Genomic DNA, 27488 nt, shown 5'->3' with positions numbered 1-27488 from the left:
CAAGTTAACAGATTGCCTTGTAATAGTATTCCAGAAATCTGGGATGATGGGAAAGATGGTATTTCGAACCAAAACTGAACCAACGCCTCTTCTTCCCGAATAGAAATGCCACACTCTTCAACTGCCCAAGCTCTGGCTTTGCTACCACATCTGCAAACTCTCCTGGCCACAGATGCCTTCCCTTCCGTCCTGCCCAGCTCAGGCTCTTCCCCATGGTCCACAGAAGCCTCTTCCTACACTGTTTCCTTTTGACCTAAAAAAGCACTTCGATAGCTGGCCCTGCGCTGCCCCTGGAGTTTCTGCATAGAGGAACAAGAAGTGGAAGTGCCTTGCTGCCATCCTGCTCCCAGCCCTCCTCTGGGGCAGAAATCGCTTATTTTCAAAGCAATAGTAATTTGTGAAACCAGGTGAGCGGTTGCATTCTTTTGTGTAGTCTTGTGACATATGACTACACCGTTCTTCAGCTTCATCACTGCTTTGTCTGTCCAGCCATGGCTGAGGGTGACTCACTCTGGACTAAAATTACACTGGATTTTTACTCTTATTTTTAATCAGTGCATTTCAAGCAATGACTTTAGACAGGACCTTTTTACTCAATGAATATAACAAATCTGATTAGGGAACAAAGGCCTGAGGAATCTCTGGCTGTGTTTGCAGGGTGTAGGTTATGTGATCCATTGCTACACAAGTTTAAGAATGACAGTTGAAGTACTTTTGATATAACATAATTGAGAATTTTGTCTGCTTTACATCAATAAACTCAAAGATGGATTTAATTGAGCAAGCAAGTATATGACTTCTTTACATATGTGAAGTTTTAAATGTGTTATTCAGCTTAATTTCATAAACCTGTAACAGTGTGCATCCACTTCGCTTCCATCCCTGGGACTAGAAGCACCCCCTGGCAGCAGGGCAGTTTTGACAATGTGAACAGCACTGCAATTCCTGTTTCTTCCTTTGTCCTTCCTCTACATGTTGTGATTTGGACTGATTTTAAGCTGTCAGCATCTCACTGGCACCCTCCATCTAGTGGGCCTGCCTTGTAGCTTACAGGAGTGTGGGGAGCGCTGTGTCTGGGAGGTGCCTCATTCACATTCCTTTAAAGTCAATCATCTAGATATTAAAAAAGCACACCCTTAGAATGAGTCAGTATCTCGCTACTTCAAGATATTAAACCCAGTAATTTTGATACTACTTCACTTAATTATTTCCCCTTGTTTTAGGACTTCAACAACTGCTCAGAGCAGCTGTTCAATTACATGAAATCCAAGCAAATTACCCCACCACATTAATATTAAACGTATCTTAGTTAGGAAGTTAATTTCCAGAAATATTCTCCCTGAATCAAGACTATTCTCTCCTTTGTACTTAGCTAAGCACCTGCACTATAATGCCAACCCACATCTGTGCAGTTCTGGTTTAGACATGTGGAAGGAAAACACAGAGCACAGGCAGCAGCTGGTTCTCTGCCGTGTTTACGTATAGAGACAAACGGCACACTAACAAGCAAAAACTGACTGAAAACACATTTTATTTGCAAATACAGCAAAGTCAGTGATTCAGGAACTCTACAGGCAAACGAGAGAGATCTTAAAAAGTGGCAAAATCTTCCCCTTATAATGCTTTACTGACACATGTTTTCATTTAGTTTTAAGACAGTCATTTTAATAAGATTTCCTGGGTTTATCTTTTCCCATCCTCTTGGGAACTTGCAATCTCTGAGTGGTTGACAGATTTATATCACAGATGCAAAAAACTGGAAGGCTATTGGTGTTACTGTAAAGCTTATCTGAAAGTAAAAATTACTGCTCCTCTGTCCTCACCAACAGTTTCCCTCTTAACAGCTAGACTGCCTGAATAAGACATCTTTGTACAGAGGGTCTTCAGTTCCATCAGCTTACAGAGTCCTTATTAAAATCCAGTGGAAACTCTGCACAAGTTTCTGGTGGGGTGTTTTGGGAACAATAAAAAGCAGGTAACTGCAAAAAAGGGCTCAGACACCATAGTTAGGGTTGTACATCGTGGAGAAAGCGAGTTTCTCCAAAGCAGAGTCAGGGAAGCAGTATGTGGGATCACCCACAGCTACCTCAAAACACAAAGGAACCTCACTTGTCAGCGCGTTGCCCAGTGCAACGTGGGCAACAAAACGTGAACAGTGTCTTAGGACAGCAGTTCAACCACTGGCCTTGAGAGAACATAACCGGTCTCTTCCAGTTGTGTCCTACATCTGGAAAAACGAAAATTAACGCAGACAAATAGGACAGAAAATCTCGATGCTTCTTAAGAAGTTTCTCCTGTCCTATCACATTCGCAGAGCAAATGTTCGCACTGAGAAACTACGTGGCCACATCCACTGCAAAGCCTGGCTTGTTGGGACACAGCCTTTGTACCCTTACAGCTATTAGCTGCAGCCAAACCCTCAGTTTCAGTGTCTGCTTACTCACAGGTTGTGGCTTTCACAGCTTCAGTTCAGCTCTCTTTTTGTAGAGGTCAAAACAAGTTACTGCAGATCTCCACAAAGAATTTGATCCAACAACTTTCTGATCCATCTGCCATTGTACAGATGAAAATTTTCCGCTCAGGAATGAACGACGTGGATTAATATCCTAAATATAGGCTTTTTCTTTTTTTACCATTTGAACTCGAAACTCGTATCAGCATTAACAAGCAGTATTTTGAAAACAGACTCTTCATTCTTACCCACACTGAGCTGTTTACAGTAATGACAGATTAGAGGATCAAGAACAGATGAATTCTGCACTGAAAAGAATCTCTATAAAAACCTGAAAGCTTCCTTAAAAACTACTCTACTGTTAATTTTTCTTCTAACAGTTTACAAAGAGAAATCCTCTCTGTTTTGAAGACAATGCACTTATAATTATTTGCCCACAGAAGTCATAACATTCAATTTCCCATCCCACAATTCTGATTTTCCTGCTACAGTTATCCAAATGTCTATGCTTCATTTAAAAGAGGAAGAAGAGAAGAGAAGGCAGTTAGTCTCAAGTGTAACATCTGTTTTGCCAGCCCTCCTCAATGCAAAATTTGTTTGGATTAACATTCCAAAGAACTGTATTAAGAAGAAAGAAGTCACCAAGTATGAGAACACCTGCAGTACGGAAAACAAGATGAGGGATATAAACTGCCTCGATCCCTCTAAGATATAACACATTTTTTTTCATCCTCTTTATACTCTATTATGTACTCTGGGTAAATCTGGTGTTTTTCAAAGACAACAAAAACAGAAGGATTTAACTCATCATCCACACAGCTGTCATAAAACCAAAGGCCGTCCGCAGACTTCCTTGGAGGGCGAACATAGGCTGCATTCCCTTTAATGTAGTCTCCAACCAAAACACGAGCCACGAACATCATGTGTCCTTTCTCCGCAGCCGGGCAATATGCATGGGAATAGGAAGCATCTCTAGCAAAGTAACTTCCTGGAAAACAAGATGAAAACGTAGTTGTAAGGAGCATCTACACAGAGACAGCAAAAACTGAGCATCCCCTTGGTTTTCAGGAGGTATCTGACCTAACTTTCAGGACTCCTCTGACTCAGGTTACATTATATCACCAAAATTTTTGCAAGAAAAAAGATTTCACCATATAATTTCCATTCAGAATTCGCTATTTCAGGAGTAATTTTTTTAAAAGCAATAAATATAAGCTCACTACAGGTATTGTGTGTTACAATGAGAGGGACAGACAAGAAAACATGAGGACCCTCCATGATCACACTGAGGGAATGCACACCCTTCTTGCTCCCTGCCATAAAGACTAATTTCTCTTGCAAGTTCAAATTATTACCTCAAGCATTAGAAGATCCCATCTACAGCAAACCCCTACATCAATTGTCTGGACAGCTTGTGAGAAGATTTGCCCCCACACAAAGCAAATCCCAGCCCTCTTCAGAAGAAGGAAGATCATAATACCTATTCTTACCTTTTTTTTCCACCTTCTATAGTTAAAGGCTTCAGGACTTTGATTGTTCCACTATCAGGGGACTCTGGGTAGACATCTAACACACCAAGTCACTTCCTACATACCCATTCCATAGTTACTTCCATTTTTTCCACAAATCCTCCAGTCAAAGTTCCGAGTGCAGATGGATTCCATGAAGGAGATGTTGGTTCCATGGAACAGGAGCTTTTCCTGCACTTCCTTTCCTCCATTTTCCCTTTTCATCTTCTCCTTTTGCCTGACAAAAATGCAGAGGAGAATGTGAGCCATGGAAGAAAAGGGAGAAAGAGGTTTTAAAAAAAAATCAAAAAAAGTAAACCTCAAACAACTCTGTAATGTGCTTGTAAATGTCAGCTGGATGAGATTTCCAGCCTGCCTTCTCCTCTCAGCTCGGAAGATGAGACAGACCAGAAGCATGCTGAACAAGTACCAGATAAGTACTGTACTGATACCACTGCTCAGCAATTCTAGATAATTCTGACTTTACTCTGAATTTAAGTGAGCATTGACACAAGTCTCCACTGTACCACCCTTTTGCTCCTCTGTAGGGTCCTACTGATGCTGCTTTAAGGTCTCCTGTTCCTCCCCACCCTGACTCTCAGTGCAGTGGAGGCAGCACTAACCATGGAGCCTCCGTGCTTCTGCGGTGGCTGAAAGCTACAGGCAGCTTGTTCTTCGTGCCAACACCCTGAGCTCCTGCCCCTGGGGGAGATCAGTGCCGCTGAGGAGACGGGGCCAGGAGAGAAACCGAGCCTGCTTTCACCACTGCAGACCTCACTGATTTAGGCCAGAGTCAAACTAAGCTATGAACAGGGTCAAAAGAGAAATCACAACAAAAGGCTCAACTAGTACTTCCCATCTGCCTCCAGACATCCACTATTCCACTGCCTCCAGACATCCCTCGGGTTTTCAGAAGCTGTTGAAGTGGACAAGACAGTAATATTCTTCAGAAAATGATCAGCTACAAAGTAAGCAGGGCTGGGGGGAGGGGAGAATCCTTCCAACATGTAAATTACAAAGTGAAAAGTTAAAAGCAATGGACTGAAATTTGTTCATTGAGAACTTACTGTGAGGGTGGGGAGGTCCTGGCACAGGTTGCCCAGAGAAGTTGTAGCTGCCTCATCCCTGGAAGTGTCCAGAGCCAGGCTGGGCAGGGCTTGGAGCAACCTGGGCTAGTGGGAGGTGTCCCTGCCTTGGCAGGGGGTGGCACTGGATTAGCTTTAAGGTCCCTCCCAGCTCAAACTACTCTATGATCCTATGGACTTGGCAATGTTAAATTCTGCCTGCTTAGTTTAATTATCTCATTGGAGTAGGATAAAAAGTATGCACTGTTACATGTTTTGAAGTCTCCTGTGGCTTGCTAGATGAAAAGGTTTTATGCAATCATTAGCAGATAACTTCCTGGCTTCTGTCACTTTGCAGGGGAAAGCACTTATTTGAGCAGTATTTTTACTCCATTACAATTCCATACAGTCCTTGAATACTTACTCTTGTTTTAAACTAGACAACTGTGCAATGCAACAGCTTAATCTTCTACCCAATTAACTTGAATCTGGTTGAGCCCCAGCTCAAATCTGTTGGTATCTAGCTTGGCATCTACCTAGGGCTCAGTATCACTGATGCAGATGTTGAAAACCAGAAAGGAGCCCTAGAACTCAGAGATCATGAAATTCAAACGCAAGGATTCTTTCTCAGTGAGTACTGACTTCAGTCAGCAAAAGTACCTTAAATAAATCTGACTGGAACAAAAAGACCCAGGCAGCCCTTAGCTTTTTTAGCATTTCATATACTCTAAACAGACAGGGCATGTGTGCAGCAGGCAGTTACTGCTCAATCCCTATTCTGCATCCCAGTGGGTATGCTCATCCCAGATTTGTGTCACACATATCTTTCTCTCCATGCTCCTCTCCCCTTCTTCCAAGGAACCATGCAAAAAGAACTTCCCCACAGGAGCATGACATTCTACGAAAGGCCTCCGACACTAATTTCACTCCTGAAACTGCTCCTGAGTAGGAAATAAGCAGTCATGTTAAAGCACAGGTGATAACCTCCTTTCTTTCCTAGAAAGCAGATACAGGACACCCTGTTCTTGGAGACCCCCTCCCCATAAGGGTAAGGAAACAAATACTAACCACTGAAACACCTTCCAGAGGGATGGATTCTGAATCCTCTGTATTTTAAGGATGCTATAGGTTTTCATAGTCTGATGGAACAGCTGCTTTATTGTGTTGTATTCAGAGGTCACACTACTGATCACCACTGCCTATAAAATACAAACCAAGCATAAGAAGACATGAGGCTTCAGTTAGCTTGTAACATGTGGAAGCCTAATTACAGCAGGTACACTTCCAGATGGGTCCCCAAACTATGCTTATAAGGGTAATGTAATGCTTTATATAGTGACTATGTGAATAATTAAATAATAAGTAAGTCAGTATGTCACTCCTGCTTTGCAAGAACACCTCACTTCTCTTCAGAAAGGATGCTGAAAGCATCGGTTACAGGTTTATCATCTCCAAGAGCTGACACTTGCAACCTTAAATCTCAGTGAAACAGAAATCACAAAAAAGAAAACTTGACTCATTATTCCAGATAGTGTCAGTTTTATATCTAAAGCTGATTAAGAACAAAAGATGTTAGATAACAGTATCATTTGTAACCAGACATTTATGGGAGCTTCAGCTGGGAAACAAAAAGCACACACACCCTCCTGGCATTGTAGCACCTTAACTTTTCAAAGTTAGAATTTGGAAAGCTGCACTTAAATATAGACCTAAGAAAAGAAGCTACAATTCTAAACAAATGTGACACTAAATACCTGCTTAAGCAAATACATCTCCTTTCCTGAAGGTAACTAAGTCTATTAATCTATTTTCTTTTATTTATCTATTTATCCCTACTTTTCATGTTTAAAAATCTGTTAAGAAATGCACATTTTTTCCCAAGGAAAAGTTAATGCAAAATATAATTAAAACATTATTTGAGCTCTTCTGCTTGCTTATGTCATACATAAATTTTCCATTTTTTCTCCAAAGTAACCCATGTCTTTAATCTTCTGGAATTAATGATGAGGCAGCCACAGCTTCTCTGGACAACCTGTGCCAGGGCCTCACCACCCTCACAGGGAAGGATTTCTTCCTAATATCCCATCTAGTCTTATTCTCTGTCAGTGTGAAGCCAATCACCCTTGTCCTGTCACTCCAGGCCCTTGTAAATAGTCTCTCCATCTTTCTTGAGGGCACCTTCAGGCACTGGAGAGCCACAATTAGGTCACCCTGAAGCTTCTCCAGCTGAACAATTCCAACTCTCTCAGCCTTTCCTCCCAGCAGAGCTGCTCCATCCCTCTGTTCATCTTAGTGTCCTCCTCTGGACTTGCTCCAGCAGCTCCATGTCCTTCTGCTGTTGCTATGCTGCATCTTCCAGATGGTGTGACTCTGGGGGTGTCCCTTGCAGGGCCAGGAGTTGGAATGATGATCCTGATGGGTCCCTTCCAACCCAGTATATTCTGTGATTCTGTGATCTTTTCCTGAGGAACTGTAACCTTCTTAGGTAAAACAGAGGCTCAGCCATGTGGCACAAGGCCTAATCCTGTAAGAAGGGTACTGCTATTATTTTATAATATGTTGGCCTCCACAAAACAAAGCCTGTTCTCCTTTCCATGAAAACTTTGTGGGGTTGTCCTCATTTCCCCAAGGATGCTTCCGCTGCTAATAAAGGGTCATAGCTGGTGCAGGCTGATACTTCATAACTACACAACTTTTTCAGAGTTTTTCACCTGCAGGCCTGAAAAGGAAAATCCTGCTGAGTGTGAGAATTTGCTGTCCCGTTATCAAGGAGAGGAGCTCCCGAGGTAGAGCAAGAATCACTGCCCTGACAATGATTTCCATTAGTGTGTGACTGTACAAGCACAGTACTCTGTGATATCACACTGTGAGCTCTGCTTCCCTTGGAGTTTGGAGGGAGCAGAGTTAGTATTAGTGACAGTGACCTGACCAGAACAAGTCTAATACAAAAAAGCCTTTTTTCTAGCGTCCTGTAGTACTTCCACAAACTGTGCTGCTTTTCCAGAATGACTGCTGGAGGTAGTAAGCTAAAAAACACCCACACATTTTGGCCCTGGTAAACTAAAAAGGAACGTACACTTTGGGCTGACAGTGGGTGGGTTTGTTTTGTTGAAGAGATCACTCCAAATGTTCTCTTATTTTATTGCCATAGCTCTTTATTTCTGCCATTCCTGGAGGCCAAGGTCTGTGCTCAGATCTGTGATGTATGCGACAGTGCTGGAGGATATAGAGATTTCCTTTCCTAGGTTTCCAATCCAAACTTCATTTACCAACTGCCACGACAGGATTACTGGACAGCCTGTTAACGGTTTGCAGGGTCTGGTCTCAGTCCAGCTTCTAGTGAAGAAATACACGCTTCATAAAAGCCCTTTGCTTAACTGGTCCACTAAGTAACCAAGGTAAGGCAGTTTTTAATTTTAACAGTGAATCTTTTTGTCTCGAACTTGGCAAGTTTTGGGTTTGCATGTAGATAAATGGCTAAAATGCAGGTGAAGTTCAAGGGAATTTGGCACCTTTTTCAGGAGTTCTTGGGAGATCACCAAGATCTTTAGCACACCTCACAAGAAATCAGTCCTGTCCCTTTTCAGCATCTACACAGTTAGAATTGATTCAGTTAAGCTTTGAATCCTGCCTTTCCATCAGAATTACAAGTATGGAAAGAAAAAAGATACCTTGTATCCCAAGTCAGGCAGTGCAGATTGATCCCAGTGGCTAGGACAGGCTTGATTTGGAATAGAAGAATCCCTCTGGCTGTGTGCAAACAGACAGAAAATTAAGTAATTAGTAAGTCTAGTACTGCTCTGAACATTCAAATTTGCAGCATGCCCTTTGGCTAATTCCCGCATTTAAAAATTAACAAGATAAACCACGAAGAAACTGGGAAATGGCCTCAGACTGTGAGCTGGGCTTTGCATGATGCCACTCCACTGTCACAGGCCTCTTGCACTTGCTTTTCTAAGTAACAACTGTGGACGCAGTACCCGCAGTAACAAGTACCCCAGATGCCAGGTGATGCACCAAGCCAACAGTTTGTGATACAGCCTCTGTTCAGTGCCAGGGATGTGCTTCCTCCCTCAGCAGCTGTGTTCTTTGCACAACTACTGCCAGCACTGGCTGCCATTTTGCCCTATAATCACTTCTGAAATATGAAAAAACAACAACATAAAGAGCATCATTTACCCTTTCTTTATCTTCTGCACATCTTCAGAAGACACAAATTTTGGTCTCCTGCAGACCTCTCTTCGAGTTTTAAAAGCAATGTTTGTCTGGGTCATTTCTTGAGGAGAAAAAGAACAGGAAAAAAAATCATGAATAAATCTACAGGATAGGGTCATTAATTAAGGACAGGCATTCTTTAATAGAAAGTGCATATTCATTACCAATTCTACCTGCTGAAGAACAGTTGCATAAAGCCTATGTAAGCTTGTCCTTCCTGTAACTGTGATTGAACCTGTGCCTATCTTGCTTGCTCCCTCAAGCCCCTCATGCTCTTTAAATGTTACTCCAGCAGCACAAAGATGGCTTGATTTGTATTTTTTACCATCCACAGAGTTAATTCACTTTACTTAAGGTTTACTATGACTTTATGTGAAGACTATGAATCTTTTTATTTCTGGTCATATGTGAGTCTGGAGAGTGTCAAGGAATAAGGGGGAAGAAGGTTATTTTTGTAAGGAATTTTCTCTGGACGGTCACTACCTCACTTCCCCTTCCAATAAGTGAAATGGTAGTGTCAGGAAAGGAAGTCATAGCTTCTAAAAGCTGGGAGAGTTTGCAAGTTAAGTCTTCGTACAGCACTGCATAGTTGTATGTGAGAATGAGTACCTTTAAAATTGAGGTTGTAATGATGCTGACCAGCCTGGAAAGATATGGTGGCATCTGGATCTGCTTGATACAAATTCTCAAGAACAGCAGAAGATGGCGAGTCCACACTGTCCCCTTCTCCCTTTGTGGGAAGAGGAGAAAAAAAGAGAGAGAAGGAAGAGTATCACAGTCAGGATTAAACCCTGGATAACTAGGTTGGGTAGAGGGAAAGAAGAGGCAAAGAATAGGATGAAGAGGAATCTACTCAGAACTCTGGTGGCCTGAAGCATGCATGATTAAGGAACATTCATAACATAGACACAAATACATAAGTAGTAATGACAGACAGGAGTGTATCCTCTAAGAAGCTGTGTTGGTTTGGGCTGGGGTAGAGTTACATTTCTTCCCAGTAGCTGTAGGGGCCGTGCTTTGGGTTTGTGCTGGATAAGTGCTGGTAACACAGGGATCTTTTAGTTCTTGCTGAGCAGGGCCTGCACAGAGCCAAGGCCTTTTCTGCTCCCCACCCGCCCCACCAGCGAGGGGCTGGGGGGCACAAGGACTTGGGAGGGGACAGGACAGGACAGCTGATCCCAGCTGGCCACAGGGACATCCCAGACCACGTGGGGTCATGCTCAGCACATAGAGCTGGGGGAGAAGGAGGAAGGGGGGGTGTTGGAGTGATGGTGTTCATCTTCCCAAGTCACCGTGACCCTGGTGGAGCCCAGCTTTCCTGGGATGGCTGAGCACCTGCCTGCCATGGGAAGGGGGGGATGAATCCCTTGTTTGTCTTTGCTTGTGTGCATGGCTTTTGCTTTATCTCTTAATCTTTATCTCATCCCACCAGTTTTCTCACTTTTACCCTTCTGATTCCCTTGCCAGTCCCGTGGCAGGGGAGGGAGCGAGCGGCTGTGAGGGGCTCAGCTGCCATCAGGGTGTGACAGCTGCACTCGGCTCCTCACCAAACTAGTGTTCATTATTTGGTTCAGGCCCCAAAGGAAGTAATGGCCTAGGCCATGACAAGGCCATGAACTTTTCCAGTTCCAGCCTGTTCTCTGAAAACCCACAAAGGCACAGGGTGACATGGTGAGCATTGATGCATATGAGCTTGGAAATGAGCACTGACCATGTGATTAACACATGAATAGCAGGTGGTTGTTCCAAGACTAATTTGTCAAGGAATAAAGAAAGTTGCAGGTTTAAGGAGTCTCACGCTTCTCTTTTACTTCACATGTAATTTAACTCTGAGCCAACCGCTTTATTCCACAAATAGGACAGCCTGAGTGAACTGGTTTTGAGCTCTCCTTGCTAAGGAGTGGGCTGCACAGCAGTGATCTCTCCTGGAGCTGGGACACCTCTCAAGCTTACTCCTTGAGGCTGAGGCCCTTTACCAACTGCACTATATCCAAGATCTTTCCCTGCATACTTTTCCAAGTCCCTGGATCACCTTTGTGTTCTACCATTTGGACAGCTACACTGTAAAGCATATGAGGAAAACTCATTTGCCTTGGGGGAAGGTGAGATTGCTTATTTCTTTTCCTGCATTTTTCAGATAGGTTAGTTTCTCATCAGAGGACCTGGCCATCCAAGGAAAAAGACTGCATCTTATCTGAGAGAGCGAAGCAACCCTTGCATGTCCAAGGAAGCAGGGCAATGATTCGAAGAGAGGCAAGTATTTCCCATCTATCTTAAGGACTGTGTATACATGTTCGATCTGTGTAGAAGCCGTGGATAACTCCAAAAGGCAGTTCCCTTCCCTCCAGCCTGTCAGCATTTTATCACATCTGTTATGAACATCTGTAGCTTTGCTGCCTTACCTGACACAAGGATTCACTTAATCCTGCTGAGTAAAGGGGAGTGGGGGGAGAGGCTCCACATATTCCTGTAGAAGTGACTCAAAGCACAGGATATGAACTCACCTGCTCTCCATATTCAATCCACTGGCCTTCGTTATTCTTCCAGTACCAAATCCACTGTGTGGTCAGTACGAATGTGGGTTTTGTGACTGATGATGGTGTAGAGAGGCGTCGAACCGGAGAAGAAGAGCAGGTCATTGTCTGGAAGTTAATGTTCCTGCCTGCTATGCTGTAAGGACAAATTCAGGGTTTTTACAGTTAACAGTAGATCTTTTATCCTCTAATCCTCTGTTTAGGCTTGTGCAATTTTCTTTAATATAATGTGACTGAACCTAATTAGGCCTGAATAAGAGTATTTTCCACAACACATGACAGCTCTGAAAAGCATATCCAAGCTTCATAAGCAAACTATGGCCTGTGAGACATGGAATGCCATCTCAGTCACTGGCCATATGTGGCACTGCCAGCTTTACAGACAGCACAGGACTACAAGTACAGCATGGCAAAAGGTACTCTGCAATAAGGAAAGTTTCCAGTTTGTCTCAGTGCAAAACCAGAATTTTGTAGGTACACCCAGCTTATCAACTTGGTTCTTTTCCTGTGGTTACAAAGGATGCAGTCACAACCATCACAGCTGTGAGGTCTGCAAACTGTATTTGTCACTGGAGCTCTGGGCTCTTACTCCTGCGAGGCTTGAAAAGTTAACTTCCAGGCAGGAAGACTTTGAAAGCAGCCTCCTCTTGTGAATCTTGCTTTTGATCTGCACCATCCAACAAGATGCAAAGTCATCTGTTGCCTTAAGAGGCATGGGCCAAAATTACTATACATTTTTCGAAGCCAGACCTGGGGTCCCCTGTGAATCCAGGTGGCACAGTGGGGCTTTTCAGAAAGGACTTAAAATAGAAAGAAAAACAGGAAAAAAAAAGAGATATGCTGCTTACACAAGGGCCATCTCATAAAATGTCTCTAGGCACACAACAGATATTGCTATTATTATTGTTGTTGTTGTTGTTATTTTTATGACGCATACTAGCTGTAGTAGGAAAAGAACAGCCATAGAGAAGGACCAGCTCTGATATGTTGTTACAACTTCATTATTGTAAATAAATTATGATTCATTATCTGAAATGCTGATATTCTAAACACTGTATTCCACTCGCTTTTTACCCTACACAGAGCTTTAAATGTGAGATACAGTTTTGTTCTTTTTAGAAGACATAAATGGGGTGATATTGCCATGCAATCACTTTTACTTTGCTTTTTAAAAGGAAAAATTCTCATTTGTACATCCTCCCAGATTCTGAGAGGCTCAGTAGCCAGAAGTTATTGAAGTCAGACATCTTTGGAAGAAAATGGGAGGTTTTCCACAGGGGTTCAATCACAGTACTCCAAGCAAGGAGTCCAGCATCACTATACCTGCTGGTTTTTGGGTCACAATAGGCCTTTTCAATTTCCTCCATCATGGAAAGGTCTTTCCAGGTGATCCCATCATATATCTCCCATTTATATGGCAAATGGTAATGAACAGATTTGCATTTATCTGTAATAAGATCAGACATAGTTGAATTCTGTAATCATAACACAGAGAGCAAAACAACAAAACCCAAAAAGGAACCAGCAGATTTTACACCTTGAGGCTTTCTCCCTGGGCTTTGGTATGAGCAATGAAGACAGAGTGCTGAAAACAGGAGGGGGGTGTGTCTGTCCAGTGAGTGAGAAGGCACAATTGCCACTGACACTCCATATGCCACCACTAGCCCGAGCCACTGAGCAGGGACTGTCTCTGCAGTCACTGTCTCTAGTGACTACATTACTTTTTATAAAGCTTACCCTTATGTTTGCAGTACTTCCAGACATAAAACACACAGATCTCATCACAGTTAACTTCTTTGTTGTCCTTTGAAGCTTCAGCAGAGGAATTGTCCTTTTTATCTATGGGAAAGAACACATCAGTCCTTATTTGCTTCAAGAGAAAGACCCTGCTTGGTACTTCATCCCGGAAATAACAAAGATTTGACTGCAGTAGCCAAGTTAAGCACTTTGAGGATCTGACTATCCCCCATACAGCCCACCACACGAGTCAGGGCTTTGTGACTGACCAATAAACCCTGACACTGGAAGAAGTCTCAGTGGAGAAGTGCAAGGGCAGTGTCAGGAAGAGTAACACAGGCTGTGGCTGACCATGGTTCTTGCAAAGCAGCCAACTTTGTCTCCACACCACGGGAAGCAGAGGGTGGATAAATGGCTGTGTCAGCTCAGCGGATCAATGCAGGGTAGAAATGTTTTTCCCTGAGTTGGCCAGACCAGCATGGGGGGAGTTCAGGCCAACACAGAGGTACTAAACCTGAAGAACTAACAGAAGAATTCTCAAGACAGCAACAGGCTTCAGCTGGCTTCAACCCTTCCCAAGGACTGGGGACACCCAGCTTTGTGACAATGAGCGTATTATACAGACCTGTAATGGGAGAGCCATTAGCATTGTGATTGAACTGTGCATTGCAACTGCTACATTTTGGTAAGTAAACATTTATATTTGGGGTTTTGTTTCCAGTGGAAACTCTACTACATCAGAAATGTCTCTGTACTGGACTTGGCTAGGATAAGATGTAATTTTCTTCATAGCAGCTCATATGATGCTGTGTTTTAGATTTTTGACCCAAACAATGCTGCTAACACCCTGATAAGCCCTAGCTTTTGCTGAACAGTGATATACAGCATCAAGGCCGCCTCTTTTTTTCACCCTGCCCCCAAAGTGAATAGACTTGGGGGTGCACAGTAGGTTGGGAGGGGACACAACTGGGCAGGGAACCCAAACTCACCAAATATTGCATACCATATAGCATAATGGTCAGCAATAAAGGGAAAAGAGGGAGTTTTATGAGGGTTAGCTATCTTTTGCTCAGGAACTGGCTAGGCATGTGTGGGAGGTGGTGTGTGACTGCTTTTGCATCACTGCTTTTGCTTTGTTTTCTTCTTCTGCTTATCCATTGGGGTTCTTCTCTCTCTCCCATCTCGACCCTTAAGCTTTCTTGTTTTAATTCTTTCTTTTCTCTTCCCCATCCCACTGGGGGTCGAGGGGAAGTGAGTGAGTGGCTCTGTGGTGCTCACTGAGGCTCGTCCACAACACCTGTGTAACACCAACTGTCTTCACGTAAGCTCAAGAGTGGAGGGTTAGAAACAATCCGTACCTTCATCTTTACCTCCAGCTCCTGTTGGCAACTGCTGTTGTCTCTGACCAGGCAGGGTGCTACCAGGACCTGCATGAGAAGACTGAATGAACAGCACTGCTGGGCCACAAGCTCAGCGAGCTGGCAATATCCCAATCTGTGTGGAGAATTATGTCCATCACACATAATTTGATATTAAACATTACACCATCCATATGTGGAATATCTAAAAGAACCTGTTCAGAGACTACTGGACTCTGGCAGGCTTTAAAGCCAAGGCCCAGGACAGGAGACATACAAGTTGCTATTCACTCACTGGAAGGTATATAAACATAACTGCTCTACTGACAAAGCTATATTTACTCCCTAGGTACAGAAGGCAAGGAAAGATATCTGTCTCCTTCCCAGGAAGGAAGAATTGTGTCCAGGACAGTACAGACATCAGTCCCAGGCTACTCCTCGTGGTGGTGCTTGGGCAGAAATGCCAGCGCTGCTCCGCTGTCCAGCACTGCGGCTCTCAGCGTACCGTAAGGTAAGCACAGAAGCTGCATTCTGACTACCCCTGGGAGATGTGGGGCTGGGTGAAATCTAATCCCAGTGAGAACCACTGATCTCGTGACTAGACAGTTAGAAACAATCCGTACCTTCATCTTTACCTCCTGTTGGCAACTGCTGTTGTCTCTGACCAGGCAGGGTGCTACCAGGACCTGCATGAGAAGACTGAATGAACAGCACTGCTGGGCCACAAGCTCAGCGAGCTGGCAATATCCCAATCTGTGTGGAGAATTATGTCCATCACACATATAATTGTGCTCCACTGCTGATACAACAGATGAGTAATAACAGCTGCAAACCCTAGCCAGCCACTCAATACCTATTTTCTATGCAGTATTTTAGGCAATAATAGTGCAGTTCTCCCACATGATTCAGCCACGACTTACTTAATTCTGGAAAGTAGATAATGGCAGAGAGGAAAAAAATATGTACACGTTGCAAGAGGGGAAATACAAAAGCTGATTCCACACGGAAGCAGTTGGTATCTAGATATTTACCTTCTGGAGATGGCACATGCAGTGTGGAGTCCACAGTTTGCAAAGGTACTTTAGGTTCTTTATTCCTTGTAACTACTGCTTGTTTCAAATAATTTCCCCTTGGTTTGTAGTTGTGTACTGAAAGCACCAAAAGGATGATGGGGTTTATCTGAGATGTTTATACCTCTATCAAATTCAAAATCCTATTTAAGCCCAGTGTTTCTTACAACTTACCATTTCCCTTCTTCAGTTCCTTGTTGAATTCCATGTGCTTGTGATCATATATAATCTGGAGGTTCGAAGCTATTTTCCCATCAATGCCTCCAGTTTCCAACACTCTCAATGCATGGTCATCCAAGAGGTTATGGGACCTCATGCATGGCAAAAATCTACAATCCCCCTGGAGAAAGTGTCGACAAACATGAAGCTTGTTGCAGTTGTTTTGCTGCATGCAGACACCACCTTTTTTGTTGTAAAATTGGCAGGTCTAGAAGTGGGGAAGATACAAGATGAAACGGAAAAGCACATTTGAATTTTTATTTGTTCTAAGGCATGCAGCTTTAAGAGCAGAAAAATGGTGACTAAAAGGCATGTGGTCATTGTGACTTCTTCAATCTAGACAGATTTCTTGCACAGAGGTAGCAGGTGTTTTAAGCCAATTCATGCATTTTTGGGTTTGAAGTTGTGCAGTTTTTGTTTCAAGAAAAACCAATCCAACAAGCATGGAAGTGCCAAAAAAGGATGCAAGACAATTGCATAAAACTGAATTTGCACTTTCTATTTCTAAAGTTTATTCTGCATTTGGGCTTCCAAAAATGGTGAGAAGAATGCTTTGAGATTAGAGTGCATATGGAAAAAGCAAAACACTTCTTTATTCCTCTATTCACCAACGAAGAGATAAGCAGTGAATCAGACCCAGGCAACAAATCACACACCAAAAACTCCTTCATATTGTCCACCAAGCACCACAGCAACACTTTTGCTCCTGCAGTACAGAGGAGCAGCCTTAAGAAGAAAGCTTCTTTGAGGAGGACACACAGCTGTCTGGCAGACACATCACACTGGGACCCTCACAGGTCCCCTCCCAACCCCTCTTCCCACCAGCAGACAGTTTTAATGCTGCATTGAAGCTGAATATATATAGATTTATATATCAGCTGGGGAATTATAGATTGCTGGGATGGCAGTGCTTAGAAACTGGAAAATCAGGCCTGTTTTAGCTGCAAAACAACTATTCACTGGATTCATAGTGTCTGTCACACAGCCTGAACTTGGATTTAAGAATTACTGAAAAAAGCATAAAACTTATGTCAAACACTGGTTTCAGGGGCCAGAGCACAGGAATTGCTTTGGTGCTCAAGAGAATAGGGAAAAAAAGCAACTAAAATAGAAAATCAGGTAATAACTGATTATTTTGTATGGTGTCCATTACACAAATTACCAGTTTAGGGTAGCAGAGATTGCAGCCACTTAAATTTCAAACTGAAGCTCACAGAGTTTTCAGAACACTGAATCTGGCTGAGAACAATTCTACAGAGCATCTGGAGGAAGGTACATTAAAAGATGTTAGTATGCAGGATGAAATTTTTACCCAGGAACAGCAGAATAAACCACCAAACCAGAAGCAAGTGCTGCCTCAGTGAAGTAAATGTCCTGGTTTTGGCTGGGATAGAGTTAATTTTCTCTGTAGTAGCTGGCACAGTGCGGTGGTTTGGATTCAGGATGAGAAGAATGTTGATAACAGAGTTGTTTTAGTTAGTGCTGAGCAGGGCTCACTGCAGTCAAGGACTTCTCAGTGTCTCATGCTCTGTAAGTGAGCAGGGGCACAAAGAGCTGGGAGAAGGCATGGCCAGGAAAGCTGACCAAACTGGCCAAAGGGATATTCCACACCGTAGAACATCCTGACCAGTATAAAAACGAGAGGGAGTTGGCTGGGAGCCACTGATTGCTGCTCAGGGACAGGCTGGGCATCACTCAGCACGTTGTGAGCAATTGTATTGTGAATTACTTGTTTTTCTTGGGCTTTATTCATCTCTCTCTCCTTCTCATTACAGCTATTATTAGTATGTTTTATTTTATTTCAATTATTATAGTATTCTTATCTCAATCCACAAGTTTACTTGTTTTCCAATTCTCCTCCCCATCCCACCAGGGTGGGGGAGTGAGCAAGTGGCTGCATGGTACTTAGTTGCCATCAGGGTTTAAAAACATGACAATAGGGAATCCACTATTTAGCTACATCGAGAAAGCAGCTGTCCCTTGCCTTTGCCAAGAAACAAATAAAAACCAAAACAACAAGAAAACCAAAAAAACCCCAAACCTACCAAAAAAAAAAAAAAAGAGAGACAGAGGGAAGGTGAGGGAAAGTGTGAAAACCCCTGACATTATGGTGCTGTTGTGTTTTTTTCCTTACCCTGCACCCCAGTTCAGGTCACAGAATACCAAAGTGTCCCCTTGCTTGAGAGCTCTGTACATGCCATGTCCTCACACACACAACCAGTCAGCATTTCTAAGCAGGAAACAGCCAAGTTGGCTTTTCGATCCCTCTTCCCAGCTCTCAGGTTTATGAAGGGCCTGCATCAATCACAGTTTTCTCTTGGTTTTGGTGTTTTACGGCATGATAGCAGTTAAGGTGCTCAATTAGAGGTAATTAATGGGTGGTGAGGGCTGAACAGATCCACAGTAGAGCGTAAGGGTAATACCAACCAATGATGGTTGCTACTATATGTTCATTACTGGGAACAATCCCCCTTGCTTATCGCCACCATGCTCCTTGAATCTGCCAGCACAACATACTTTAAAATGCTACACACAAAAAAAATCTGTTTTGTCAAAGTCCTGCCCTGTCACAGCAGGGACTAAAGAAACAATAGAACTGTTATGTCAACAGATCTGTGGAGATTATAACCTGCAAAAGACAAGGGTAACAGGCTGTACTTACCTTGAAGACAGTATTGCCCTTATACACACACACAGACCCGGAATGGAATGTTCAGCCGAATTTAACAAACTTGGTGACTGGCATACAAACTGGACAAAGTAACTCCATAGAAAATTACTGTATGAAAACTCAGTGCACTTTAGAAGAGGCAGATTTTACACAAAAATGACTGCAGTCATTTGGTCCTTTTCTCATAGATTTTTCTCACTCCCTTAGACCTTCATGCACCAAAATGTGCAGGCCTAGGAAGACTGGAAAAGGAAATGGGACCTTGCTTCCTAGTCTCTATCATTTCTTGGAGAAGAAGCAACAAACTGGGATTTTGGTCATTATACCTCTTATCCTGTAAGCATTACAATTATTGTGGTCTTTCAATTGTATCTTGTAAACCTCTAATGAAGCTGCTGACATTTTTATTTGCTTGTTTTGAGTAACTTTATGGCCTTTATATTGTTTCTTCTGATGCTTTCATTCATAGCCATCCCCATTCCTACTTCATTCAGAATAATCCTGTTACATTTTAACAGGTTGACACTGAGATCAGAACTCCACATTCTCTGTTACCCTCTCCCATTCCTGGTGAACAAAAAGCTTCTTTTAAGACATCAGTACAACTCACATCAGGGAGGAAGAAAGCGTCATTTTGGAGAAGCAGGATTCGCAGCTCATCCTCACTGAGGCCAGACAAATCATGTTTTTTTAGAACTTTTTTGTTCTCAGCACTGGTGATGTCATGAGAGTACTTACAGGAGCTGGAAGAAAACAGACAGACATATCAATGTTTACTCCATGAGTCAGGCTGATTTAAAGAAGAACCTCAGAAAACGTGCAACTTTGGAAAAGCCATGAGAGAAAGGGGACTTGGCAAAAGTCTCTATAAACATTCAGGTGGTCTCTGCAACTAGCCAGAGAACAGACCAGACAGCATAACTCCTCTGTGAAATGCAGGAGCGTTATCATCCCCATTTTAAACACCGATGTGGCCACAACACTTTAAAAAAACTTAGCAGCAAAAATTTGAAGCCAAGTCTGTCTATCCCACACATTCTTCACCTCCAGTAAAATACAAGTCATTGTCACATGATCTGAACAGCTGGAGGGAAAGTTAATTTTAGAGCAATACACCAACAACACCGGAGGTTGCAACACCCTTGATTCTGTGAATGTAAAAGGTTGTTGTCCCTGGGATGGCATGTAAGGAAAGATGCAAGAGTCTAAGAGAGCAAAACAAAGAGATAATGAAGCTGAAAACAACACAATTTGTTATCTTTGCTGGCTGGAAAGTTTGATTTTTAAAAACAAAACAAACAAGCAAAAAAAACCCAAAAACAACAAACCAAAATGAAACAAGAAAATACAGCTTCTTCATTTCCTGCTCTCTAATGGGTGATTTGATGCAGCCTTAAGACTAGACATACTCATCCAGTAAAAGTATCTGTTAATCTGACTCCAGAGTCAAGTCTATGATCTTTCAGCCTCTAGTTAACTCTTGAAACTCACCTTGTGAAAGGTTTTTTACCTCAGGCTATGTCTGATCCAATCCTTCTGTACAGACACTTGAATAGATCTTTCTCCCCTGACCCCTGCTACCTGTTGGACGCATTGCTTTGTAAGCAAATAAACAAGGTTGCAAAGTCTGAAGGGCAGAAGTGTGCCATCTTTGATGCTGAGAAACAGTCTTCTAGGGCTATTAGGTGCTGTAGGCACTCAATAAATAGCTGTGAAGGTAGGTAAGCCACAGAGTACTTGAGGCGTGAGCCATCACCAGTGTTCCTCCACACTTGACTTCAGATTTCCCCGACAGTCACACAGTGAGTCCATATTTCTAAGTCAAAGGTTAAAACACTCCACAAATACAATGATAACTAAACAACTGAGTTCAATAACACATTCAGGAAAGAAAAACAAAACAGTGAAAAGCTACTTGCGAGACAGTTAAAAACAAGGTTAACTGGACTAAAATTGTGATTCCACTAAATACAAGACCACAGTAACTTGTACAGACGTTTTTCTTTCCAGGGATTCTAAAACAAAAGGGATGCAACGTCTGGAAGCAAGGCTAGATTTTACCTTATCAGTTGGAAAATTGTCTCTTTCTTGATCTATGTGGTCCACCTAGCAGTGTTTCTGTCCTCTCATTTTAATCAACCTCCCTCCCATGAAAGGCATACTCTTTGCTTTATTAATTTTTAACACATACTAAGGTGATTTTAAATACTTAGTGCTATTGAGAGGACAGAGTGGTTTATCATTACTAAGGGAATCACCTCATTGCACATTTTAATTCACAGAGTCATCCAGCATGAGTGCCTACACGCACCTGAAGGCATTTCTAACAGTGAATCCCAGGGAAGCTCATCGTTCTGTCAGTAATGCAACAAACAGTAAGAAAATCATATTATCCTTGTGGTTTGCTAGTACACTCTGAGAGACACAGCCTTTCTCCTCCAAGCTCTTCAGATCCGAGCACACATCTGTTTTATTGGAGGAAGGATCCGGTGGGGTACCAGCAGGTTAGTAACAAGACCTGGGGCTTGAGAGCTTAAACTGCAAATTCTTCCATCAGAGCTCACTGTTGGCACTGATTGTCACGGGAAGGCTTCTGGGTTGTTTTCTTCTGTATTTACTTTCGTTTTCCTTTATCTTAATGTTTTTAAAGTAGGTACCACCTTTGCCTGCCCTGCCCTTCCCCGGGAGTCCTCCGTATTCTGGAAGCCGGGATTGATGTACATGGGCGATCAAGCAGGGCCTCTCACAGAAAAGTCTGTAAGCGAAGCGGTGAGTTACAGCAAAACTCAACGTGTGTAACTCTCTGGAGTGAAACCAGAGGGCATGCTAGCACTTTGCTTTTTACTTTGGAGAGAAATATGTGTAAACTATTTCATCGAGATGCCCGGGGGCTGAGGGAGGGGTGCGGAGGCGAGTGGATTTAAAACAAAACAAAACAAAGCAATCGCAATACTGACAAAGAAAACCAGGCTTTAGAAAACTGCCACCTACCGCGGGCACTTCGGGCTTTTACCGACTCCGCGAGGGTAGGACGCGAGTCCTTCCGGAGCCAGGATCTCCCGCCCCGCGGCTGTGCCCGAGGGGGACCGCTGCCTCTGTCCCCGGGGTTTGGGGGGCGTCCCCTCCCTCCCCTTCCCCTCCCCTCGGCCTCCCCGCGCTCACCTGGGCCGCATGTGGCACCTGCCCATGAGGTTTAGCTTGCAGAGGTGCAGCCGCTCGCAGCCGCCGCACTCCCTGCGGGCACAGACCCGCACGTCGGACACGGCCAGCACCTCGGCGCCGCCGCGCAGCACCAGGAAGCGCCGGGGGCCCGCGGCCGCCAGCGTCTGGGCCAGCTGCGGGGCCGACAGCCCGGCGTGCTGCTGCAGCTCCGGCAGCCCCAGCCGCCCGCCCTGCGCGCACAGCGCCCTGGTGAGGAAGCAGCACACGGCCGGGTCGCTCATCCTGCCCTCCGCGGGACGGCAGCGCCCTGGGACCGGCAGCGGGAGCGGAGCGGGAGCGCCGGCGGACTGGCAGCGGGCGGGACCGAAGGCGGGAGCGGGGCTCCGCCGCCCGGCCGCGCTCGGGAGGAATCGAAAACGAAAGCAGAGGGCAGGAGGCAGGAAACCGCCCAGCCTGGAGGCTTCCTTGGCTGCAAATCACCCGGGAAACAGATATGCAAGAGGTGATTGAAAGGGGGGGTGGGGATTTCGTTTAATTATAGAAAGTGGTTTGAGTAGGAAGGCACCTTAAAGCTCATCTCGTTTCACCCCTGCCATGGTCCACTAGACCAGGTTGCTCCAAGTCCCGTCCAACCTGGCCTTGGACACTTCAGGGATGGGGCAGCCACATTTCCTCATCTACTTGCTGACTTCTGCTCTCTCTGCATAAACCTAACATGAATCTAGTACAGATCATTAAGCATATAATGTAGGAAAAAAAACATAACATACCAAATTAATTGTAGTATTTATGTAGCAATGCCGTTACTTTTCTTTGTTCCCGACTAACAGTCAACTGCTGATCAGTGCTGGTTGCAGCAGTGTGTGTCCTGGCAGGGCTGTGAAGCTCTGCTGGTTTTGGCTGGGGTGGGGTTAATTTTCTTCACAGTGGCTGGTGTGGAGCTGTGTTTTGGATTTGTGCTCAACACAAGGCTGATAATAGAGATGGTTTTGTTGTTTCTGAGCAGGGCTTACACAGAGCCAAGGCCTTTTCAGCTCCTTATATTACCATGCTGGCAAGGAAGTTGGGGGTGCATGGGAAGCTGGGAGGAGGCACAGTTGAGACAGGTGACCCCAAATGACCCAAGGGGATATTTCATACCATGCAACATCATGCTCAGTATATGAAGCTGGGGGTAGGGGGGAGAAGAAGGAAAGGGGTGACGTTTGGATTGATGGCATTTGTCTTCCCAGGTCATGGCATGATGGGGCCCTCCTCTCCTGGAAATGGCTAAACACCTGCCTGCCCATGGGAAACAGTGAATTATTTCCTTATTTTGCTTTGCTTGTGTGCATGGCTTTTGCTTTTGCTTTCCCTACTAAACTGCCTTTATCTCAACCCATGAGTTTTCCAGGTTTTACCCTTCTGATTCTCTCCCCAGTCCTTCTGGTGGGGAGTGAGCGAGTGTGGGCTTGGCTGCTGGCTGGGTTAAACCATGACAGAAGCAGAAATGCCATGTTCCTGTTAGTGTTGAAGTAGGGCTGGGGCTGGGAAAAAGCACAGCAAATACTGAATCAAAAAGATGGGGAGAAAGTTGAGGACTAAATCCATTTGAGATGAGCTTTCATACTGCAACTCGTTGGCAATGCAAGTTTCAGGAACAGTAACTATCAACTGCTCCCTCTGGATCGGGAAGTTTACCTTGAAAATAAAGTGAATGCCAGCCTGTGTTGCCTGTTGCTGATGCCTGATTTGAAAGGCATGTGAAACTACACAGTCACAGTCACTGCTCAGGTCATAGAGAGAAAACCACCTCTAGGAACAAGGCCAAGGTGGGACTGTCTGTGGTTTTGCTCTTTCTTTGTTGCTGAATGTTATATAGCGATCTTTTCATTGTGCACATTTCCCCATATCTGCCCCCTTGCTATGATACTTGAACAAACGAAATTATTTTTGGAAAACGATAGAAAAAGGAGAGGTAGAAGGAGAAGTTTGCCACGTTTGTCAGGTCTAGCTTTAGAAAAGTAAGTTGATAGTTCTGGACTGGTTTATGCTCTGGGTGTGGATACATCCATTCTTGGGTTGTCAACAGATTGTTAAGGATGATAAAACTGAGATCCATACTCAAGCTAGTTTCAGAACTGACTGATAAGGTAGAAAATGATTCAAACACTGAGTCAGCAATGTATTGCCAACTTCAAGCAGTAGATAATGAGAGAGGCAAGCTGTACAATAATTTGCTTATATTTATTTGTCTTTTGTTTTTCAGCCAGTTCCAATGAAAACATGCATTTCTGCATTAATCCACTTAGAAATCTGAACTACTGGTCGGAGGAGCTTTGCTGGATACTTGGAACAGTATCATCAGCACAGAGCAGGAAAGTAAAGCAGAAGGAAGCTGCAAATGCAGTTGTGGCAAGCATGTTCTATTCTCCACTTAAATACATTCAAGAAGGGTTTTGGTTCAGGCCTGAGTGAAAACAAAGAAACATTGGTGGATTTATCCTGTTTGTTGGTATGTTTTGCAAATATAAATGCTCCAATACTTGACTTCCTTACCTGCTTCAAACAGAACCAGTTTATGTGAAACAACACAACTGGGTGAGGCAAAAGACATCACTGCATGGGACAGGAGTCCCAAATCGGTGTCATTTTCATAGGGCAGTGAGTGATTCCAGCCTTGAATATCAAGGCTTTGTTTAAGTTAGACACCAGTGGAAGAGTAGCTGGATTGCTGTAACCTTTTGCTACTGTTTAAAATACACTCCCTGTACATTTTTCTCTCTGATGTCCTCTACTTGCAGCTGCAATATCTCCTTGTTTGCCCTGCCTCTGCTATTCAGCTGACTCCGTAGTAAGTGAAATCAGCTTTCAGAGACTTGAAACTGAAGTTTTGATTCGTATGAGCAAAGTGTGCATGGAAATAGGTGTGTTTGAGCACCAGAAGAAACAGCAGAACAAAGGTTAAAAGAATGGCCTGTGTTGATAATCAAAAACACAGCAGTAAAGGCAGTAAAATCGAGAAACACTTTCTGTCAAACCAGGCAAATCTGCACACTGGAGCACAGACAACTTGTCAGCAGAAGAGCCTACCATCTGACAGCTGGACATGGCAGGAAGATACAGCACATCGCAAATGCCATTTATTTCCTATTGGTCCCACTGGAAGCAAACCATAAAATAAGGAAGCACAGAAAATGGGCAAATAAGTTCCATAAGGTGCATGGAGGTAGAAGTAACTAGACTGTGAAGCACAAGGATGCCACCACAGTCAGTGCTGGGTCCCACTGGCTTTCGTACCTGATAGTGGGCAGAAAAGACCCCTCCAAGGTGGCTTGCCACTGGCAGTGAAAAGTAACACAAGAGATACCAAAAGGGTGGGATGGTTGGTGCCCATCTTCCCTTATGCTGCTTGCAATATGGGTCCTGGAAAAACCTGTGGAGCACACACACGCCTCAGGAGCTGTGAGTATAAGGTTTTGACAGCATGAACCAAGTTGAATATTGAGTTGCTTGACCGCATTCTGGGATGAAGAGCCCTGCTCCACTGGCTCACGTGATCTCTTGGGGTGCTCTCAGACCCTCTGTGGGCTCTGGGGCTCTGCAGGGCTCGGATTGGGAGGGTGGGGTGGGAGCTGGAAAGTCCCAGAGCTGGAGCCAAGATGAAGATCCTGCAGTGAGAACCTGGAGCAGCTTCCCGTGGCGGCGCTGGCAAGATGCAGAGCTACTGCTGAGAGAGCAGAGCTGGCAGTGCAATAAAGCTTGTGGGTCTTGAGCTGAAATCACTGAGGGGCTGGGGTAGGGATGGTGGCTGGGATAGGGATGGTGGTCTTTGGATAGGGACTGTAGGGCCTGAGCAAGCAGAATTGCTGATTTTTAATGCACAGCCTCAGAAATGGGAGGGTTTGGAGGTGCAGTGGTGCCTGCAGCTCCTTTGTGCCAAGGCACCAGCAAGCCTTGGTCCTACCCCTGATTTCCCAGGCCATGGCAGGGAAGGAATGTTTTGAGGTAAAAATGAGGGCCTGGATTGTGAACAAGTAAGAACAGCCATGAAGGTAGAACTTTGGGGGGAATGTGCAACGAAAAAGGAGTATTTTGGAGGGAATCTTGAGGGGCAAAATGAACCTTCTGGCAACAGGGAACAATCAGAGCCCATGAGGGTTTGTCAACTGGCTTCCTGTGGCGGTAAGAGAAGGGCTGTCGTGGGGGGAGCAGTTTGTCCCTGGAGAGCACAGTGCTGGGACACGGGTGAGACACAGCAAGCAGCTTTTTTCCTGCGTTGGATCAGCAGGAGGTGGAGGTCAGAGGTGGGGCGGTGGGTGCCTCCCTGCTCCGGGGTGTGTGGTGCGAGCCTGCAGACAGAAAAAGGGGCTAAGGCCGTTGGCGCAAGTTGTGTTGGCAGAAGGCAAAAAGTGGCAATGGTGTCTCCCGTGGTGCATTTCATCTGAGGACTGAGGTGGGTTTCAGGTGCAAAGGCAAAATGGGGGGGTGAGTTTAGATAGTTTAGCCAAGATTTAGCCAGTGTCCGAGGGTGGGATTGGAACCGTAGATGAAAAGGAAAAGGCGTTCCGGGCGAGCGCCTTCACCACTCGGCCACGGGGGGGGGGGGGGGGAGGCGTGACCTCCTCCCACCGCCCTTAAGAAGGCGGGGCCGCCATCTTGGGGAACGGCGGTGCTGGGGCGGCTCCGGCAGCGCTTCTGCATCTCAGCAGCAGGGAGACGAGAACCGGGAAACGGCACCGCGGAGAGGGGAAAGGGGTAGAGGGGAACCGGCACCGGGAAGAGGGGAAAGGGGGAGAGGGGAATGGGGTAGAGAGGAACCGGCGAGACGGGGACCGGCGCAGCCCCGCTGAGCCCGGTCGAGAGGGAAGAGCGCAGAGCAGGGAGGGAGGGGCAGAAACGCCGCGGGCGCTCGGTCCCGGCAGGCAGCGCTCAGGCCCGGCGGTCGATTCCCTCGGCACCCCGACTCCTCATGGCCTCTCTCGGCAGCGCTCGGCAGGAGCTGCCAGGTTGGCACTGGGCTCCGAACGGGAGGCACCTGCAACCGCTGCTTCTGAGAAATGCCGAAGTGTGGGAGGCTGGATGAACCTCGCTGCTGGAACCGGCCAGGAGCTTCCCTGGGATTTTAGCTAATAAACACGGGGACTATTATTTCCACATGGAAGAGACTGGGCATATATTATTAGATAGAAGAAAATGACTTGGAAGAGGTTTTCTCCTGGGCGAATCAGCCGCTCGGCAGGAATTGCACTTGGGAAATCACTTGGTGTTCCCCGAGAGCGTCCCGAGAACCAGGAACGAGCCGGCCCCGCCATTCCAACCGGCCGCCTCCCCATTGGCTGCCCTGACCGCGCACCGCTCACCCATTGGTCACGGCAAAGCTCTCATCGCCTCCCCATTGGCTGCCATGACTGAGCACCGCTCGCCCATTGGTCACAGCAAGGCTCGCACCGCCTCCCTTTCGGCAGTACCGAAGCCCCACTAGCTGCTGTCTCTGTCAATCCCGCAAGGTCCCCAAA

At 45.0% G+C, this 27488-nt stretch overlaps 2 protein-coding genes and 1 long non-coding RNA gene across 18 annotated transcripts in view; 2 read left to right on the top strand and 1 right to left on the bottom strand.

Moving 5' to 3' along the window:
* Positions 1–11488, top strand: part of TTC38 (tetratricopeptide repeat domain 38) — a 29276-nt gene extending 17788 nt beyond the window's left edge. For 7 of the 10 annotated variants that reach the window (XM_051772563.1, XM_051772562.1, XM_051772558.1 and 4 more), the window contains one exon: positions 104–780. The gene's annotated coding sequence lies outside the window, so the exon portion shown is untranslated. Of the gene's footprint in view, positions 1–26; positions 781–8175; positions 8423–11097; positions 11295–11376 lie in introns of those variants that run through there. The other 3 variants (XR_007900753.1, XR_007900754.1, XM_051772559.1) reach the window with 3 other exon arrangements.
* On the bottom strand, positions 1515–22441 carry LOC127463287 (zinc finger CCCH-type antiviral protein 1-like). Of its 4 annotated transcripts, none has more exons than XM_051772547.1 (15): positions 21991–22440; positions 19439–19571; positions 16113–16365; positions 15900–16016; positions 15492–15554; positions 14869–14937; positions 13511–13612; positions 13097–13220; positions 11744–11909; positions 9849–9969; positions 9204–9300; positions 8696–8774; positions 6093–6223; positions 4047–4198; positions 1515–3440 (listed from the first exon to the last, which is right to left on the bottom strand). In XM_051772547.1, the coding sequence occupies exons 1-15, from the start codon at positions 22269–22271 to the stop codon at positions 3157–3159; spliced, it is 2172 nt and encodes a 723-aa protein (XP_051628507.1). In that variant the 5' UTR covers positions 22272–22440; the 3' UTR covers positions 1515–3156. The 4 variants fall into 4 exon arrangements, with proteins under 4 accessions (XP_051628507.1, XP_051628509.1, XP_051628510.1 ...); XM_051772549.1 differs by having other exon boundaries at positions 16113–16278; XM_051772550.1 differs by lacking the exon at positions 15900–16016 and having other exon boundaries at positions 21991–22441.
* On the top strand, positions 13601–27488 carry LOC127463298 (uncharacterized). Of its 4 annotated transcripts, XR_007900765.1 has the most exons (7): positions 13601–14195; positions 15218–15379; positions 19036–19164; positions 19347–21203; positions 21479–21597; positions 24239–25434; positions 26959–27488. It is a non-coding gene; the product is annotated as an uncharacterized LOC127463298 (long non-coding RNA). The 4 variants fall into 4 exon arrangements; XR_007900763.1 differs by lacking the exon at positions 26959–27488 and having other exon boundaries at positions 21111–21203; positions 24239–26727; XR_007900762.1 differs by lacking the exon at positions 26959–27488 and having other exon boundaries at positions 24239–26727.

This window comes from Manacus candei, unplaced genomic scaffold, assembly GCF_025592945.1.
Source record: "Manacus candei isolate 608988 ecotype Guabito, Panama unplaced genomic scaffold, ASM2559294v1 h1tg000153l, whole genome shotgun sequence".
Classification (NCBI taxonomy): Eukaryota; Metazoa; Chordata; class Aves; order Passeriformes; family Pipridae; genus Manacus; species Manacus candei.
Note: the sequence above shows the minus strand (reverse complement) of the source record. Positions and strands in the feature narration are given on the sequence as shown.

Coding starts and splice junctions, on each gene's coding strand:
- LOC127463287 (XM_051772547.1), bottom strand. CDS start 22,271: ATGAGCGACCCGGCCGTGTGCTGCTTCCTCACCAGGGCGCTGTGCGCG. Junction 11,910..13,096: donor TGTGACCCAAAAACCAGCAG/GTATAGTGATGC, acceptor TTGTCCTTACAG/CATAGCAGGCAGGAACATTA. Junction 4,199..6,092: donor CTCTGGAAGGTGTTTCAGTG/GTTAGTATTTGT, acceptor CATTTTTGTCAG/GCAAAAGGAGAAGATGAAAA.